We start from the raw sequence: 17,815 nt of genomic DNA, 5'->3' as shown, positions 1-17,815 counted from the left end.
GAGTAGATATAATATATTATGTATCAAACGATTTCTATTCTCAGTCTTAGTAATACGCATACGTTTAATTTCGATAATCTGATGTTATTACTCAAGAATATTCTTACTACGTAATTAAATAGATAATGGTTAACAAATAAATATCCGATTCGTTGGTCAATTTAATCTTGTAGTATGATAATTCAAAATAACTTAAAATTATATCTGATGATTTCGCCAGCCATTCTTACACAAGAAAAGCCTAACACGTATACACGTATACCTACACTATATAAACAAACAAACACACATGTCCACTAATGAGACGCAATCATAAAAAGTTTAAGCTCAGGACAAAAGACGTAATACTGCAAGAATTTCTTAAAGAAAAATTCTAAATTTTAGTATTTAGTCGGGGATCACATTAGGTAGACGATGGTTGATCATAAATGTCTAATGTATGTCTATGCGCTATGGCGATGTAAGGAATGGCTAATATTTATAAAAGCACCAATCAGTCAGCAGTCTACAGGCGGTGGTGATCGCAACTTACTTCAGGACCCCGTATAGGTCAGGTATCCGTCCACCTACGTATTGTATAAAATATACAATATTCAAAATTCGTGATAGACATCCTTATTAACTATCTCATAGAGTTAAATAAAATATTAGAGCATAAAAATAAAATGAATTCACAAGATTCTCTAGAGTATTAATAAGGGCCAGAGTTTAATTCGTAACGTTTCAAATTCAAAGCACACTATCATTATTATATTCCCATAAATTCTATTTTCAAGACCTTTAGCGTAATTTAATAAAACGCTTTAGTTTTCCCCAGTGTATAATTTTTACTTTATGTCCTACGCCCTACGTGGATTGGTTGAACGAAACATCCATAGACTATTATTGTCACTGTCAAACGTTGTCATTAATGTCATCGCATTAGATCCCTTTTGTGGTTACTGTATGTCAGTTTCTCGACGCATCGCGACCATTTCGATGGCTAGCTTCCATCTCTTTGTTTTATAGCGAATTTAACACACATATTTTCATTAAAATTACCACATATTTGTGGACAATAATCAAGGTGCACTTGTCATATATGTAATACGTATATTCTTATACGATATTTACTATAAGTGATTCATTCTAAGTGAAGTGCGTACGCATATAAGTGGTGAAACAGTTTTGTGCGTTATTTTTAGTTAAAATAATCACAATGCCTGCTAGTGCGGTTTATCAGCCAACAACGGTGACTTATGAACAGCAACCTAATGATCAACGCTGGAATTGCCCAATCAGCTACTTCTCACGAAGGGTGACAAGTAGCTTGAACCGGGTTGTGTGCATACGTCTGGCATTGTGCCTCTTTGGAAGCACTTTGTTTATTATAGGTAAGTAAGCATTTAATTCCTAACAATGGTGTTGAATCGCAACTATATATAATATAATTCCAATTAGAAACTATTTAAGTGAACCCTTTATTTTGCATTTTTATAAGTCTAATTAGATTTTGTTGGTTTGAGTAATATAATTCATAACATAACAAATTACATCACAAAAATAATAAATACGATTTTTTTAAATCTAAATGTCTTTATCGAAAAATACAATATAGTGTTCAAGAAAAAGGTTTAACAGAATTTTAGCTGTCAATATGGTCAATGTATTCGAAATTCCATAGTTAGTCCAAATAGTACCATTATTTTTGTTCAATTACTTTAAATATCAATGACATATATGAAATGATTAATTTAACTGGGTGTAATACACATCAGAACTTCGTAAATGCCTTAATCAAAATATATCTAGAAAATCTTTAAAAAAAACTGAAAAAACATACAGACAAGAAAATATTTTGTAGAAATAATTTTTATTTAAATAGTATTTCTACAAAATGTTGGAACATTTGTAATTAATTATCATCTTTAATTTTATCACTGTATCTTGTCACTTGCACACTTAGTATCAAATGTAATGTCTCATCTCAGCTAAGCCTGTATTATTTCATTTATGGTCATTATGATGTTGGTATATTATTAAGATATAAATACTTTAATTTAACATTTAAAACTGTTATATAAATAATGAGATCTGATTAGAGCAGGCATTCCCAGCGTGGTTGATTTTGATCCCAAGGGGTGATTAATAAATAATAAATATTGGACAACATCACATACATTACTCTGATCCCAATGTAAGTAGCTAAAGCACTTATGTTATGGAAATCAGAAGTAACGACGGTACCACAAACACCCAGACCCAAGACAACATAGAAAACTAATGAACTTGTGATTATTGCTTTTTTCAGCAATTGACAAAAATTAAAACTGATTTAGGGGTGATAAGATATAAATCGATCCATGTTAATTAACACAACATATTTTTTGAAAATCTTAATATAAATAATCAGCTAAATTTTTAAGGAATTAGACTATAATTTATTTTGGAAAAGCTTTCACTTCTCTTGCCCAAAATAGTTTCAAAATCCCTGGATTAGGGCTATTTACATACCCAAAAATGCTATAAAATAAAAGATGCAGAAATATGCTCTTACAGCTCTGACTAAATGTTTTGTTCTTTAGTTTTTTCTGGCTTAACATAAAACTACTAATCTTATTGATATGGAGCTATCATATTACATTGTATGTTACATATTTGTTTAGATGCCCATAATATAGCTTAAAATGCCAATTTAGTAACATTTTTTTGTCCTTGAAATTGAACCAAATGCTGCCAGAACTATAACAGATACAAAAAAACTCTATGTGACAGTTTTGTAGGGCCAAAACAGCTAAATTATAAATAAATCTTCATCCTTAATCCTTATCAAATATAAGAAAACATATTAATTTACAACTTATGGCCAGTCCTTCTTTACGAGATATTTTAGTAGACGCGTGAATAAATACGCGGGACGTGTTGTACGATGCATTAGTACACTATCAAAAAATATAATAGTACTCACTATGGGAATGGGATAGAATACAGAATCAATCTGTTCGCGAATTGTAATAACTCATTGATTAAAAAATATCGCCCACTTAAATTCTTACCTACTAGTACAAAGTCGGGACAGACTGTTGGGTTCTAATAAAAATTGCTTATTTACATTTTTTCATATTATTAAAATATATATTCATAAATCTAGAAACAGTAAAAGTACTATAATGAATGTATTTACTATTGTTTCCTTTTATTCCTTCCGTTTCCTGGACGTAAATTATAATGCTACGAACTTGTATAGCGCCAACACAACATCCTTGAATATTATTACCGACACTAAAGCATGTACTGGGTGATGACGTCATTTATACATATAATGAAACTTATGGGACCATGTCTGTACATTAAATATTTGCAACCATAATTTTTGTCGTAATTTTTATCTATATAGACGCATAAAATATGCGTTTTGTAAAATTGATATTGTGATCATGTAGGGCGTTGAAACATTGGATTTTTAATGAAATGCGAAGTAACAATAGCTTTAAAGTATTGTGGAGATAAACAAAGAAACAAAATGAATAAAGACCGCGCGGTATGCCGAAGTATTGATTCTTTAAAGAATATTTTAGCTCTTAGGTAGGTATGTGTTCGACTGATGATAATAATTTTAATCGCTTAACTATTCTCTACCTTATTTACTAATAAACCAGAAATCGAAACTATTTAAGGGTAGGTAACGTTAATGGGATTATCTGAAGACCTGATTATGTTGTGTATTCAGTTGAACGGTATAACGTTTTTGCTTCATTTTTAATGGTAGGTAGACGAGCATTAAAAAAAAATCTTACCGTCAATGTTCAGCACCAAAGGGGACTTGAAATGATATTTTGTTATCCGTTGTGCCTTTAATTACTATATGGCTGTCTCATCTTTCTAAAAGGAACAAAGCAAGACAGAGCAAGCTTTTTCACGGTAAAATAACCGTTGAGTAGGTGGTACCCACCCGATGGCGTAAGCTTACACAAAGCCCTACCTCGTATACATTAAGTGACTAAGTTCGTTTTTGTCATATTATTGAATTAAATTCGTCAAGCTGGGATTAAAATGCATAAAGCCAAATGTAGAGTGATTGCGAAAATGGGTCGAAGCAACGGAAGTAGTAGGTTGAAGGAGTGGGCAGAGAAACATTAGTGCCGAAAGACGGCTTTCACTTGCAGTGTGACCATTCAAACTTCAACAATCATTTTATGATATAACATCTATAACTATCTATTTGACTTTCCGTTACAAGTTTAACGAATATAACTTACTATAAATTTAGTTTAAATACATGTCCAGTATGAGTTACTGTAAATGGCGTAGAACAATTTTAGAGACATTTTATAAATTATTAAGGAAGTGTTTGAATACTTCGAGTTATATTTCCATCTCTTTCCTCATAGAAACTGTCGGCTAATTTGCTTTTTAACAAAACCAGTTCATCGTGGATTGTTATCTCCAAATTATTGTAGAACCTGTTTCAATATATAATAAATCTTCAAGTTAATGTGTTTTTTTTTTAAAATAAAAAATAAATAATAGAGACGAATGGCAAGTTACGATAGATTTTGAAATCAATATATTTTTGAACTTTGAAATAATAATTTAAAAAAACATATTTGTTTTGGAATGCCACGATAACAAAAACATGGCGACTTAAAATCAGTTCGGCTGCCTGCTAGATAGAACACTTAGATTTTAACCGATGATTGCGGTGTTAAATACGGGCAAGCACTACTAAAATTTTATTTGCATGATTGATTCATCATTCAATCATGATTGAATCATCATCAATTTATCTCTTGCTCAGACGATAACGTACACATCTTAAGGAACCTCCAGGTATATCTCACAACCAACAAACTGCAGTACCGCCCGTGAATGTACTTTTTAGTTTTATTTGTTAAAGTTTAAGTGTTTCAGAAGTAAGAAATCAAAATGCAGGAAAATGTTACAACAGAATTCACTATAATTTTTATAATTATGCACATAATTATACTGTATGATGTCGGTAAATACTTTTAAATACGTATACTTGTGTTCAAATTGTTAAAAAAAAATATGCAAACGATATTTAAATAAAGTTTGGTGAAGTAATACTACTAAGTCATTAATAAGCAATTTATATTCATAATGATGATTAGTTAAAAAAAAGCGATAAAGTTACTGGAAATAATGACAATTTGTCACTGTCTTACTGAGAGTGTTCCGTATCAGTAACAAAATACTACACGTGTACAATCAGAAAACAAAATACTACCCGTTACAAGAAGTATAAGGACTTTCTTTACATTTAATTGAATCTTATTACAAAACAATAACGATCAACGTTACAGAATTGGCCAGTCAATAATTAGTCTAATTATAAAAATCGTATCATATTTCGGCAACTTATATAATATAACATATCAAAGTTTATAGTTTATAGAATCAACCAACTTATCGCAAGGAGCGAGGAAGTAAGAGGTACTTACATTACGGAAACGTGTTGGAGCCGCAGACGAGTTTGTCGACCTTCGTGTGCCTATAAGAGTAAAAAGATTCTGAAGGCTAACAGAAGTAACTACATCACGAAGTTACGCCATTTTCTGAGTCACGATAACGCATTTGTTCTGTTACGTAACAATAGTATTTCTAGGAACTATATATTTTCAAAGTTCTCTTAAAAAGTATTCCTAATTTTATTGATATTATTAAAACGTAGATATATTTATTTAATTTCGTTTTATGTTTAGATAAACTAAGAATAGACTAGCTTAGGTAAGCGTGTCTATTCTTAGTTTATATACTTCTTATAACTTGTTCTTACTACGATTACTTATGTTGTACATCGGTCTGTCTAGACAGTACAAGTCTACTATATAAAACGTAGGATTCGTGATCCAACCACGCAGCCACCCGATGAGTCACCAGCGACCGCAAGCGCCGCACCGGACACTCGATACCATATAGGAGTATAGCTAATTGTATACGATACGCACGGGCTTATCTTTGCCACCACGCTACTGTACTGCAAACTGACTATAACTGGCCGCTTTCTTTAAATGAAAGACACCCATAACGGTTTTCTTGGTCCTAAATAAGGGGTGACGTGTTTCGAATTGGGTCACTCGAATGTTAGTTATCCTTTGTTAAATATTCACTCCTTAGTAAAAATGTAAAAATATTTTTTATATTTATTTTAGAAATTGATTGTTTTTCTTAGAGATAGAATTAATTGTGATACTAGTAGTACTAAGATACAATAAGGTATATGTACATACAACAAATATTATATTAATGACGTACGATGACTAAAACTAACGTTTTTGTCGCCGTACGTCATTGCGTAAGTATATATTTATGTAGAATCATTAATAATTTATTTCATTGGACAATCAAAACCTCGTAAATGTCAATATTTGTTAATCAAATTGTAATTGTAATAAATATGTCTTTCGCATTTGTGTTGTCTGGGTAGCTATATTCTAATGCTCTAGGTTGAAAACCGAGTGAAGCAGTATAATTTCAGTCACAAAATATATCAAATTTTATTTTGTCCATCGTGAAGTGGCGAATTGACAATGTATAAAATGGTTATTATTTCTTACGTTGCCAATTTCATGGGCGGTCGTGACCACTTACCATCAGGTCGCCCATTTGTTAGCCTTTATATTTTAAATAACTACGAGATAAATTAAAAGTACTGAGAAACAGACACTACTATTCATATTTAATTAATACCATCATTAAAAACTCATTTACAGTGCATGATTAATGAGTTGATAACGGTCTCTGTCACCATTCACATTTTAATATTATTTAATAAATTACAAAATGATAAGTGATATAAAATTCCAAACAATAACAAATACTTTACACTTATTTACATTACAAGTCTGCCGAAACATCCATCAACAATCGGCATCGAATTTATAAGGTGAAATCGGCTCATCAGGGGTCTTAGCCCAACTGTGGAACACTTTCAGGCTGCTACTACAATCATTTCAAGTAAAATGCTAATTTTGTTTCACACAATCTTTTAAATTACTTAATTTGACAGTACTATCAATATTTCTATCGATTTATGATGTACTTACACTGAAAAAGGAGAGCAATTCCGAGTGACAAGTGTGTCAGAAGACTGTGGTTAAGTTTGACTATTTTACTTTATGCTCGTCGTTCTACATACATTTATATGGTTCTTCAAGCCACCAGCAATGTAACCGATGAACCACCGAGCGATAAAGATCGCACCTCGATCGTGACCTATAACCAACAATAATCTTAGATATCAAATGGCTTTAGGGTTTCGAAACTATAAAAACAAATGAATATGATTATTTAAAGGGATTAAAGTAATGTAAAATACATATTGTTTATGCCGTTAACTTAGACTGTTTATGTTATATTTTAATTCTAATACCGAATTCTCGGTATCAGTGTAATTCATGAACACTTGCGTAAGTAGGTTATAAGAAAATCATTATTTAAATTTCATCATTTTATTTTATACCTATTTATTTGATATTAATTAATATGATATAAATCAATAATTAATTTAAAGTTTGTAATGTTCAATCGAATTTTCAAATTAATTAATTTTTTAACTTTCTTTAACAAGCATTATTTTTTTTTTAAATAACATGTTACTTCTAATCATTCGCTTTTTAAATATTATAAGGTTATTTAAAATGCTCCTTTCTGTTGTTTTTTTAAGGATGGTATGTTTTTTGTAATTATCATTATAACATATCCTTGAAATATAAAGAAGCGGTTAACGCAAACCAGTGTCGTGAAATCGATATTCATTAGGAATGCACGAGGGTTATTTTATGAACTAACTGGGTCATTGCGAGAATTTTAACTGAATGATGTATAAGCGGTTAATTTTAGCTTCCATTCATTATATATTTCTGTAAAGTGCAATAGGGAACCTTTGTTATTTTTATTCTTAAGGTTATTGTAAAAATGTGTTTATATCTGAAGATTTAATATCTTTTATTTAAACGAATCAAAGTAAACTTTGATAATCATTCAATCAGGCTATAATAAATACTTTTGATACGATTCGATTTAGAATATAAATTCTAACCAGAAAAACCAGCAAGAAACTCAGTAGTTTGTCTTTTTTGCTAATTGAACGGATAACATAGGAGTGTTAATAACACAACAATAAAGCATTTTTCCGATTAAATTAACGATTTAATGGTTCAGTTAATGGACTACAGTTTCACAATGTTTTGTAATGTTTAAAGTTGTTTCCGTTTATTAGAAAATAATAAAATAAACGCTTATGTAAAGCATTCCTATTCGATAAATATCATTAAATAAAATTGCTATATATTGCATATAGTAGAGTACCAAGTTTTCGACGTGTGTCGGTGTTCCGATACGAAATACATAACTGATACTGATTTTTACAATCACTTGCTTGTTCAGAGTCAAACATGGGCAGTTATTTTATTTGATCTTATTTTCTCCGCTTTTCCACTAAACTTACACTAGAAATTATATGTTTGCAATGATTTACATATAATAAAATAGGCCACTGCAGAATAACCTTCATTTTAATAATGCCTATGTTTAAAGTACCTATGTTATGACAAATTACATCCGTCAGTAGGTAATGATAATATGAGTAGTATTGTTATGTCATAAATTTCGTATGCGATAATATATCACTACTTTATTAGTAAGTTCTCTATTGAATTAATAAAACATAATGTTTTGATAGACGGGTCAAAAAGAGGTTGTCAACATGAATATTGCAGTTGTGTGGGTGAAATCTTGAAACTGTATTTCATACTTGTTCCACTTAACCAATTGAGCTAGAATCTGCTTTTGTTGCTGTGACAATACAATCTAGTATACTAAGCTTTTTTATTTTAGTACTCACACGGTTTAAATAAAACTTTATTATGAAAAACTCCTATGATTTTACAATTGATTAAAATATACTTGAGCTGAGAAACTGCGTTGCTACATCACACCAAAGTTTTTATATTAATTCATTCATTTATGTAAATTGTCTTGTACAGGTGAACTTTAAATCGCGTCACAAAAATTAGGATTGTAAATTTCTTGTGAACTATATACATAATATTATATCAACTTATTTATGTAAAAGAGACACACTGCAAACACAACTTCAAGCAATTAAATTCAATCGGCTTAAAGCTTACCTAAATAAGTGCATTCAATATTCCATATTTGATTCGGGTTTTAAAATGAATCGGTATATATGTGAATTTTTTATAGCGGGCTTGTACCTAATTCTTAAAAGATCTTTGACCTGGTTTACAACCCGTTATTTGAACAAATCATTTGCACATAATCATACATGAATCACTCAATTGCACGTGCGTATTCTGATGGCTATATATTGAAAATGTTTGTATAAAGATCTTTATTTAAAAGTAGAAAAAAGCGCAGACTCCAATAAGAGACGTACGTACATTCAGTTTTGTAAATAAAAATTTATCGTCGTTTATGACGCAAATGCTATTTGGAAGTTATTTACAAAGTTATCACCAAAAAAATTGTGCAAAAATTAGAAAACAAATTCCTACTCAATATTGAATGAACGTTTAGTATTTATTTGTTTTCTAATAAGAGAAAGAATGAAAAAAACAGTTTTTTTTAGGTTGACTTTAGATTTAGCGTGGCAATTATATGTAGAAAATTTTCTCATGACTACAATTATGATTGAAAAAGATACTATTTTAGGACCTGCACTGGTCTTACCTGTTTTAACAACCACACATGCAAGTGCATTTGATTTTTTAAAGTCTAGATTCCATAAACGTCGACAATTATAAAATGTTTTCTCTCCATGTATTGAATTCAATCACAAGTACTTCTATATACTCTTAAACGGGTTATTGTGACTTGTTAATTACGCTGACAAAAAAACTCTAGTTCGCAAACGTCTTTTCGTTAAACTTTTGCTAAATAAATAAAATCGTGCTTTTGATTAATGGACCAAACATTTTTTTTATAGTTGGCATTCAGCGTGTTGAGCTGGTTAAACCATTTAAACGGTCATTGTTACTTGACCAAATGCCGAAAATAGAGAGCGTATATAACCAAGTAATAGAACACGCTTATCTGACGTATTATAAAATATAGTAATTAAATTGTACATTTGGAACTTGTGTGTTGCAATTTAAAATGATGGGTTTTTCTTCTTGATTATAAGCTATTTACCCTACTGAACCACTTAAATCCAAACACACTGATATAATAAATAGTTCAAAATTGCTAAAAAACAGCTTGATTTTAAATTAAAAAAAACATGATTGATAATTACATGTTATTTATATTGGATTTTTTATAACAATTTAGCAGATTTTATTTTCGGCTCCAAATCAAATTCAGCAAATCACTAATTAAATGCGTTTGAATTTTTTTTTTAATTATATTTCTATTGCAGGTCTTGCACTTCTAATAGCCGGTGGTGTACAGTATTCCAACTCGCCTGCGACGCCCACGCCACAAGACTCCGATAACGGGTTCGGGGCCCTCATCGCTGGCGGTGTTATATTATGCCTTGGACTGCTATTTGCAGGTTAGTATTTTACTCTTTACTAATCGAGATTGAAGGGAGAAATTGTAAATATATCTACTGTTATAGAAACTGTACCCTATAGGAACATATTATTTCTTTTGACATAGAAACAAATCTTATTCGATGACCATTCTTCATTAAAGATTAATTTATTATATTTAGTTCCTATACACACAAATATACACACAAAATTATATACATATTTATATATATGATGAATATTTTCTTTGTGTGTCAAAATTATTTTTTTCCGTCTATCAAGCGAAAACTACTGAACGTATCTGTCGGCAATGGTCAATTGACGCGGAATCATCCATAGGTATAATTATAGGTAGCTATAATTTTGAATTCCGTTGACCCTTCCTCTTTTCTATATGTAATGCCCAGCGAAGCGACCGAGTAAGTTTATTTAAAGCTGAAAACGGTTAAATTCATATTTCATCACTCATAGCTTTAATCAGGCACATATTTTTAAGTACGATACTCGAAGGGTGCTGATTCTAATCTCCGATGATTGGGATGCGCGATAGGAAATTCAAAGGCGTCAAAATAATTTAAGTTTTCAAGGCAGCACCTAATCTTTACATAAACCTTGGGTGGTCTATATCATATTATTCGAAATAAAATTAATATTATTAAATTGTTTTGTTCGTGTTTTGTCAAATTTAATAAACAACTTTTTGGTAGTATTTCTTACAACCCCTATGGGACAAGTACACATTAGAAAAAGCCTTTTATCACATTTTATTCAACCGCCAACCGTTTTTTTCATTGCGTATGACTGATTGTAAGGGTGATAAAGCCAGTGTTATTACAGACACAAGGCATATTATCATAGTTGTAATGGTTGGCAGCGCATTGAGGATGCAAGAATTGATTTATATTTTTTACTGTGCCAGTGTCTATGGGCTTTAATAAGACTTTAAAAATAGTATTTTCTTCTTAATTTGTTTTGTTTTTTATATGCGAAAGAAACACTAAGTGTTCTCGAAATTTTAATAAAAGAGAGTACTTCTATACAAAATAAAACATTATTTTGTATAGAAGTAAGTTATATTTCAATTCAATAGTGTATATGTTTAAGTGAATATGCTTGATGATTTGTCTATTATCATCACTGTTAATAGTGATAATGATAAAGCGGGCATACAATGGCTTGATAGATTTCACGACACGACGACACGACGAGTATTCAACCGACAGTATATAAATAATGATATTATTATCCGACGACGGTGAGGTAAAGTGTCATTGTAGCTGTCTACGTTTATTGGTTGGGTGTTGATCTGTTTCAGTGTAGATCTTAAACTACTTAGATTATTTTTTTCGTATACGCTAGTTCAAATTTATTTATTGTTTTCTTTTTTATAATTGATGTATTTTATGTATTGATGTTTAGATTAAAAAAATAAAATTGGAGTGACAACTAGAGTTGTGCTTGATGAGTTAGCCTATAATTGTGATGTATGTTATTAGCAAATTAGATAGTTAGTTAGTATATATATACATATAGATTGTACATTGTGTTGGCTACCTATTTAATATAGATATATATTAATAAAATAAACTACTTCTCACATATTGTTAAATGAGATGTCCTTAGCTTCGTATTAGAGTTCCGCCCGTAATATGCGATGTGGTGTTATAATTAATCCAACATAACGCAATATTTAGCTCATTAACAACTTAAATAATACGACAAACAACAAATATAAAAAAATGCATTATTAATATTTGTTTAAAATATCAGAAATAAATAATTTACATTTAACAATGTATTCATGTAACAAGTTTCACCTATTGGTAGAATAATATTTAATAAGTATCTCTCGTCAATATGTTGTAAAAAATTAAACTTACAATAGTTAGGTATATGCAATTCAATATGGTTGGTCATTTGCGTAATTTTCTAAGTAAAACACAGGTGGAAATCTATCAATTTGATAAAACTTTATGTGTATCGGGTGTGTGTGAGGTCAACTAAGTAAGTAATCACGCTGTTTCCCTTGACCTTTCCGTTATCGGATTGCTTGAAATTTCATGTAAGTTATCTGATTGCCATATATTTTAAAGATTATATTTGTGTACATTATTATAAATAATCAATATATAAACATTTATTTATTTCCGTTTTACTTATTTATTTGGCTCAGTGCATTTTTTTTAAAGCCTTTCATTTCCAATTTATTTTGTAAAAATGTTTAAAAAGGCGGTTGTGCGTTTCCTTTGTTTACGTCAGAGGTGTTCATCATTTTCTTATTATTTTCAATTGTCAAGCATGATGATTATTTTATCAATTTATTAGTACATCCATAAGCCGTAATAATTTACAATATTGTATACGACCTTAATAGTTCCAATTTTAAGATCTCAGACGCTACTGCTTTTAAATATTAATTATGGTCTCGAATGTAAGTTAATCATTAGTTACCACGAAAGTAAAAGAGAAAAAATATGCCTAATATATTAATTTTAAATATGCACTAACGTAACTTTATTTTGAAAAAAATAAACACTGTTATATATCAAACCAGTATGCGATGGGTACTAAGTTAATTAAAGAGAATAAAAAAAAAACACTTTTTTTTTTCTTTGAGTTTATCGTGTGGCCAAGGACATCGCGTGATACATTTCAATGTAACGTCCCTTCGGTCTAGTAACAAAGTCTATTTGGTTTATTTAAAAGTTTAATAACCAAAAAATCTTAACATGATCGTTTCTGGAAAGTAATTTGGTAGCGGATGTTTGTAATTGAAACGATTATTTTGTGAGTATTAATGCTAATAACATTGAATAATAATTATTTTAATTGTCACGTTATACGATTTGCATGTTTTATGAATATGAAGGTAAACATTTTAGTATTCAAAACGCCCTTCACTCTCCGTTCAGAAACATCCTCGAAACGTGACGTGCAAATACGATTTAACGATTGCGTGTACGGAAACAACGAAAATATATATATAAAGGGCAAGATATTTTCGTAACGAGTAAATTTTTAATAAAATTCCATTGAACACTTGCCAACCAAGGAAGTTTATACTTTCTGGTTTAATTTCATACAAGATGAATTAACGGTTTTAATACCATTAGTTATTTAAAGATCCGCTAAAACATTTCTTTACATGCAAATCTTTTAGTACCTACCGAATAAAATAAGTAATAGTAGTTCTAAATAAAAATATGCATAATTTTGGAATCTGTTCCCTAGTTACTATAATTGTGGGCTATTCATCAATTTAATTACTTATATTTATTGTGAAATTGAGTAATATCCTCCTGACAGAATTTTGCCTCTGACGGCCAATTTTAATGACCTTCCAACTGCGCAGGAGATATTAAAGAATAAGCATGCGCGCAAACACACACACTTAATTTATCTCGTTGTTCGTCGGGACAGTATCATGTCACGAAATGAAACACGACCGATATCGGATCAGGTGCTTTTCGAAACAAATGTGCTTAAGTTCTGACTCCCTATTATGATCCCAACTGATATTTGAACCCAGGTCTTCGAAATCAGCACCCACATAGGCACTAATCAGCCGAGGCCGTCATACTCAGTGGAATTGAAAAAGATTGTCACCATTTAGTTTATTTGCTAATGAATCAAAACACTAGTATCGTTTCTTCCATAGGAGTAGGCGGATGGGCTTGGTCGGCTCGCTGGGGAGGAGGCAAGGAGGCACCAGCTAGCGGTGCTGCTGCACTAACTGCGCTTAACCCATCAACGGACCCATTGGTTGCTGCGCAGTACGCGCCTGTACGAGATGCGCCGCCTGCGCCCGATGACGAAATGCGAAACCTTATGGACAACAAGGAATGGTAAGAGAGCTCAACTAATAATATTTTAAATTAATTTGAAAAACTAATCATTCTGTTGTACACAATCAATCTATAATACATTTTGACATTGAGTATAAAAAATAAAATATCGCCAGCTCTTTGTTAGTTTCAAGAATTTTAGTTTAGTCATTAAATTTCTGTATTTTCGAGTAAATCGAATTAAATACGTTTGATGTTGCTCGTTAAAAGACGTTACACAACAAGCTATTTATAAACCACATTACACTAATAATGTCACATACTTAAAATGAAATAGCAAATAATAGCAAGTTACATTACATATATGCTAGTTGAGAAATCTATGTATATTTTACAATACAAAGGACAGTATCTATTGTGATATAATCCTCTGACGAAGCTGAGGTTCACGTGTCGAACTCTATTGTTTATGATGTTTACACTTCGTTTTCATACTATAGTCCATTCCACGAGCTCCTAGAACCAATTAGTTTACAAGGACTATATCATTTGGGAGCTCGTTTCGTGGAATATACTTTAGGAACTACAGCCTTACAGCAAAAAATCTGTTGAAACATATTTGACTCGCTCGATCGTAAAAAATACAAAACGCTATTTTTATGCTTGATTTTTGAAATATAATAATAATTACAGTCAACATTATTATTGGTAAATTTCTGATTTTTTACGATCGAGATCTACATAGTGATTAATGTCACAGATGTGTGACGCGATCACGATTAGTACCTTCGTGCGTTATTTATTTAGTAAGCACATGTAATTTCAGTAGTTCGGGATGGCAAAATAAAATTATGTTGTACCATGATGTTTCAATCTCTCTCTATCTTTTTACAATACCCCAATCATCCAATTGTTTTCCTTATGACAGCTCAATCGCTTTTAAAATAAGAAATAGTGTTACATGCCAGTATTAAATGTTATAAAATAATATCAACTAAAGTTGTACAAATTATTGATCAATTAATTACAATAATAATTGTAATAATATGTAATAATAATAATAATGTGACATTATTAATGATATTATTAATTATGATATCCTATGACGTAGCACCGTATTGGAGACTAGGGCTAGTCTCGTAACACACACTAATATTCTTATAAATTTTGCAAATTCTCGAATACAGTTGTATATTTATATATTTTTACAAAATTGTTAGTTCTTTGCATTAAAGTGATTGTGTAGCAAAAAAAGAAACTTGTTCATAATAAAAAACAAACACATTGATAATTATTCACTTATAATATTTTCCAATAATTTATTTGTTGTGTGTGTAAAAAGTCAAAACCTGTTGAAGATGTTTTAATAGAACTTTCTCTAACTGTTGCTCATACAATATAATCATTTTTTACAGTTTGAGCAGTGCAGAAGAAAGTGACAAAATGCTTGATGGTCGACCGTCTGTGGCGTAAATAAAGATAAAAAATAAAAGGTATTCTTGTAAACGAGTTCTGAAACATAAATGTCCACCTATAAAAATATTTTCAATCTTTCAAACGGACGATTGTACTTAAATTATATAAGAAAGAATTTATTTTATTACAATCGCCTTTTAAAAATTGGATAGGGATTTAACCAGTTTTGTTTCCGTAACAGAAACGATACCTTTCATACAGAAAAGGACAAAAATTTGAGGTGTATTATTTAATATATCAATACTTAGTTGAATTGCATTTTACGGTACAAATTATATGCGGCAGTTTTATATGTGTGATATTTTATTTACATTTTATTTTATTTTTGACTTAATATATCTTAGTGGCACGTGTAGAACCCGACTTATGTTTGATTAAACAACAACACATTGTTTAAATATTCTGCCTTTGTCATAAGTATTTTTTGTAAAGTGTTCAATTTAGAACTATAATGTAATTCTATTTAATGGTAGAATTATAAATTACAGATATATTTTCTTGATGTTATACACACGATCAATATTCATAAAATATAGTTTTCGTAGATGATAATGGTAATTTAGAAGACATGTGGCCAAATTATCGTCCAGTTTTAAAAATTAGATATAATGTCCATATATAAACGTTTTTCAGTAATAAAGTTGTGTAATGACATTGTATTGTAGCATACATATTTTTGATGTTTCAAATCTAAAATGTAGGCGTATTTTTGGTTATATATAAAATGTGCATTTCAATAGATAGTACATATAAGAATAGTGGATGTATTCGAAAAATATTTTCATAGCTACGAACCGGTTTTTATTTGTCATTGATGTTTGACATTTATTGAATATCAAAAAGTACATATAAGAATAGTGGATGTATTCGAAAAATATTTTCATAGCTACGAACCGGTTTTTATTTGTCATTGATGTTTGACATTTATTGAATATCAAAATAAAAAATAAAACGTCAACCGAAATTTAAATGTGAGTATTTTGAACGTTTCTCTTTGTTCATTTCGTACAAACTACTGATTACTCTTTTGTTCACGTATATTATAATAAAGCATTGAAACATTTCTACTTTACCTAATAGTAGATATTAAGTTTCCTTTGGAAAATAATATTATTAAAACAGTAACAATTCGTCGATATAGTTATTTGAATCATCACAAATACCAACTTATATCTCCGTGTATATGGCAACAAAAATAAATTATTATTTTGGAAGAAAACTTAATGTTAGATATATATATTTTTTTAATTATAAGGAAGAATAAATAATGGGTTGTTCACACCTTCACAATAATATGATGCGTTGGTACATTTATATGTGAAATGCAAAATTTATAGGATGGCATCACTTGTATGTCGTAAAAAACCAAGTTGAAATGATAATAATTTACAGCTAACAAACTTGAAAGTTAGCCATAAGAATATACATTAATATTATTTATCTGTTTCTGCAATTTTTTATATATTCAATATTTGTTTTTATTCTATACATTTTATGATTTATGAAAATGTTTAAGTATTTAATACAATAGACAAAATAATGCCTACTCCTTTTAATTACATTTTATTTACAATCTGTTGAGGTTTATTTATAGAAAAAAAATAATATGATGTAATATGTTTTAAATACCCTTATTGGACTTAGCTTTAGGTTAGTTTTTTTTTATAATTACTACTATAAATATTGTGTTAATTTTGTGTTGAGACCGTCCTGATTAGTTGTTAAGTGTAGGTTGTTTATGTCCAAACAATGACATTTCGAATTAATTCTGATAAATAACTGTTTTTTTTTTTATTGGTATGAATATAACAATGCTGTATGATAAATTCGATGATATCTTTGTGTCTGTGCAAAAATATAAGTATATTTGACTTGGTATTGATGGACTGTACCTATAGCATTTAATTGAAAATATAGGGTAATTTAATGTAATTGATATTAAATGTACTTTAGGCTCTCTGCAATATCCAAATTTATTATTTCGAATGACATTACTATAAATCAATAAAAAAAAAATAAAGAAAAAAAATATTAAGAATGTAAATAAAAAACAATATT

At 29.8% G+C, this 17,815-nt stretch overlaps 1 protein-coding gene across 1 annotated transcript; it reads left to right on the top strand.

Annotated features, from left to right (window-relative positions):
• The first annotated feature begins 953 nt into the window (after nucleotides 1–953).
• Nucleotides 954–16,598, top strand: LOC125065869. The gene is made up of 4 exons (XM_047673717.1): nucleotides 954–1,373; nucleotides 10,382–10,516; nucleotides 14,155–14,341; nucleotides 15,697–16,598. The coding sequence occupies exons 1-4, from the start codon at nucleotides 1,199–1,201 to the stop codon at nucleotides 15,752–15,754; spliced, it is 555 nt and encodes a 184-aa protein (XP_047529673.1). The 5' UTR covers nucleotides 954–1,198; the 3' UTR covers nucleotides 15,755–16,598.
• Nucleotides 16,599–17,815: the final 1,217 nt, after the last annotated feature.

The sequence above is a fragment of the Vanessa atalanta genome, chromosome 8, assembly GCF_905147765.1.
Source record: "Vanessa atalanta chromosome 8, ilVanAtal1.2, whole genome shotgun sequence".
Taxonomy (NCBI): domain Eukaryota; kingdom Metazoa; phylum Arthropoda; class Insecta; order Lepidoptera; family Nymphalidae; genus Vanessa; species Vanessa atalanta.
The sequence above is the reverse complement of the archived record's forward strand: the minus strand, read 5'-3'. Positions and strand labels throughout refer to the sequence as shown.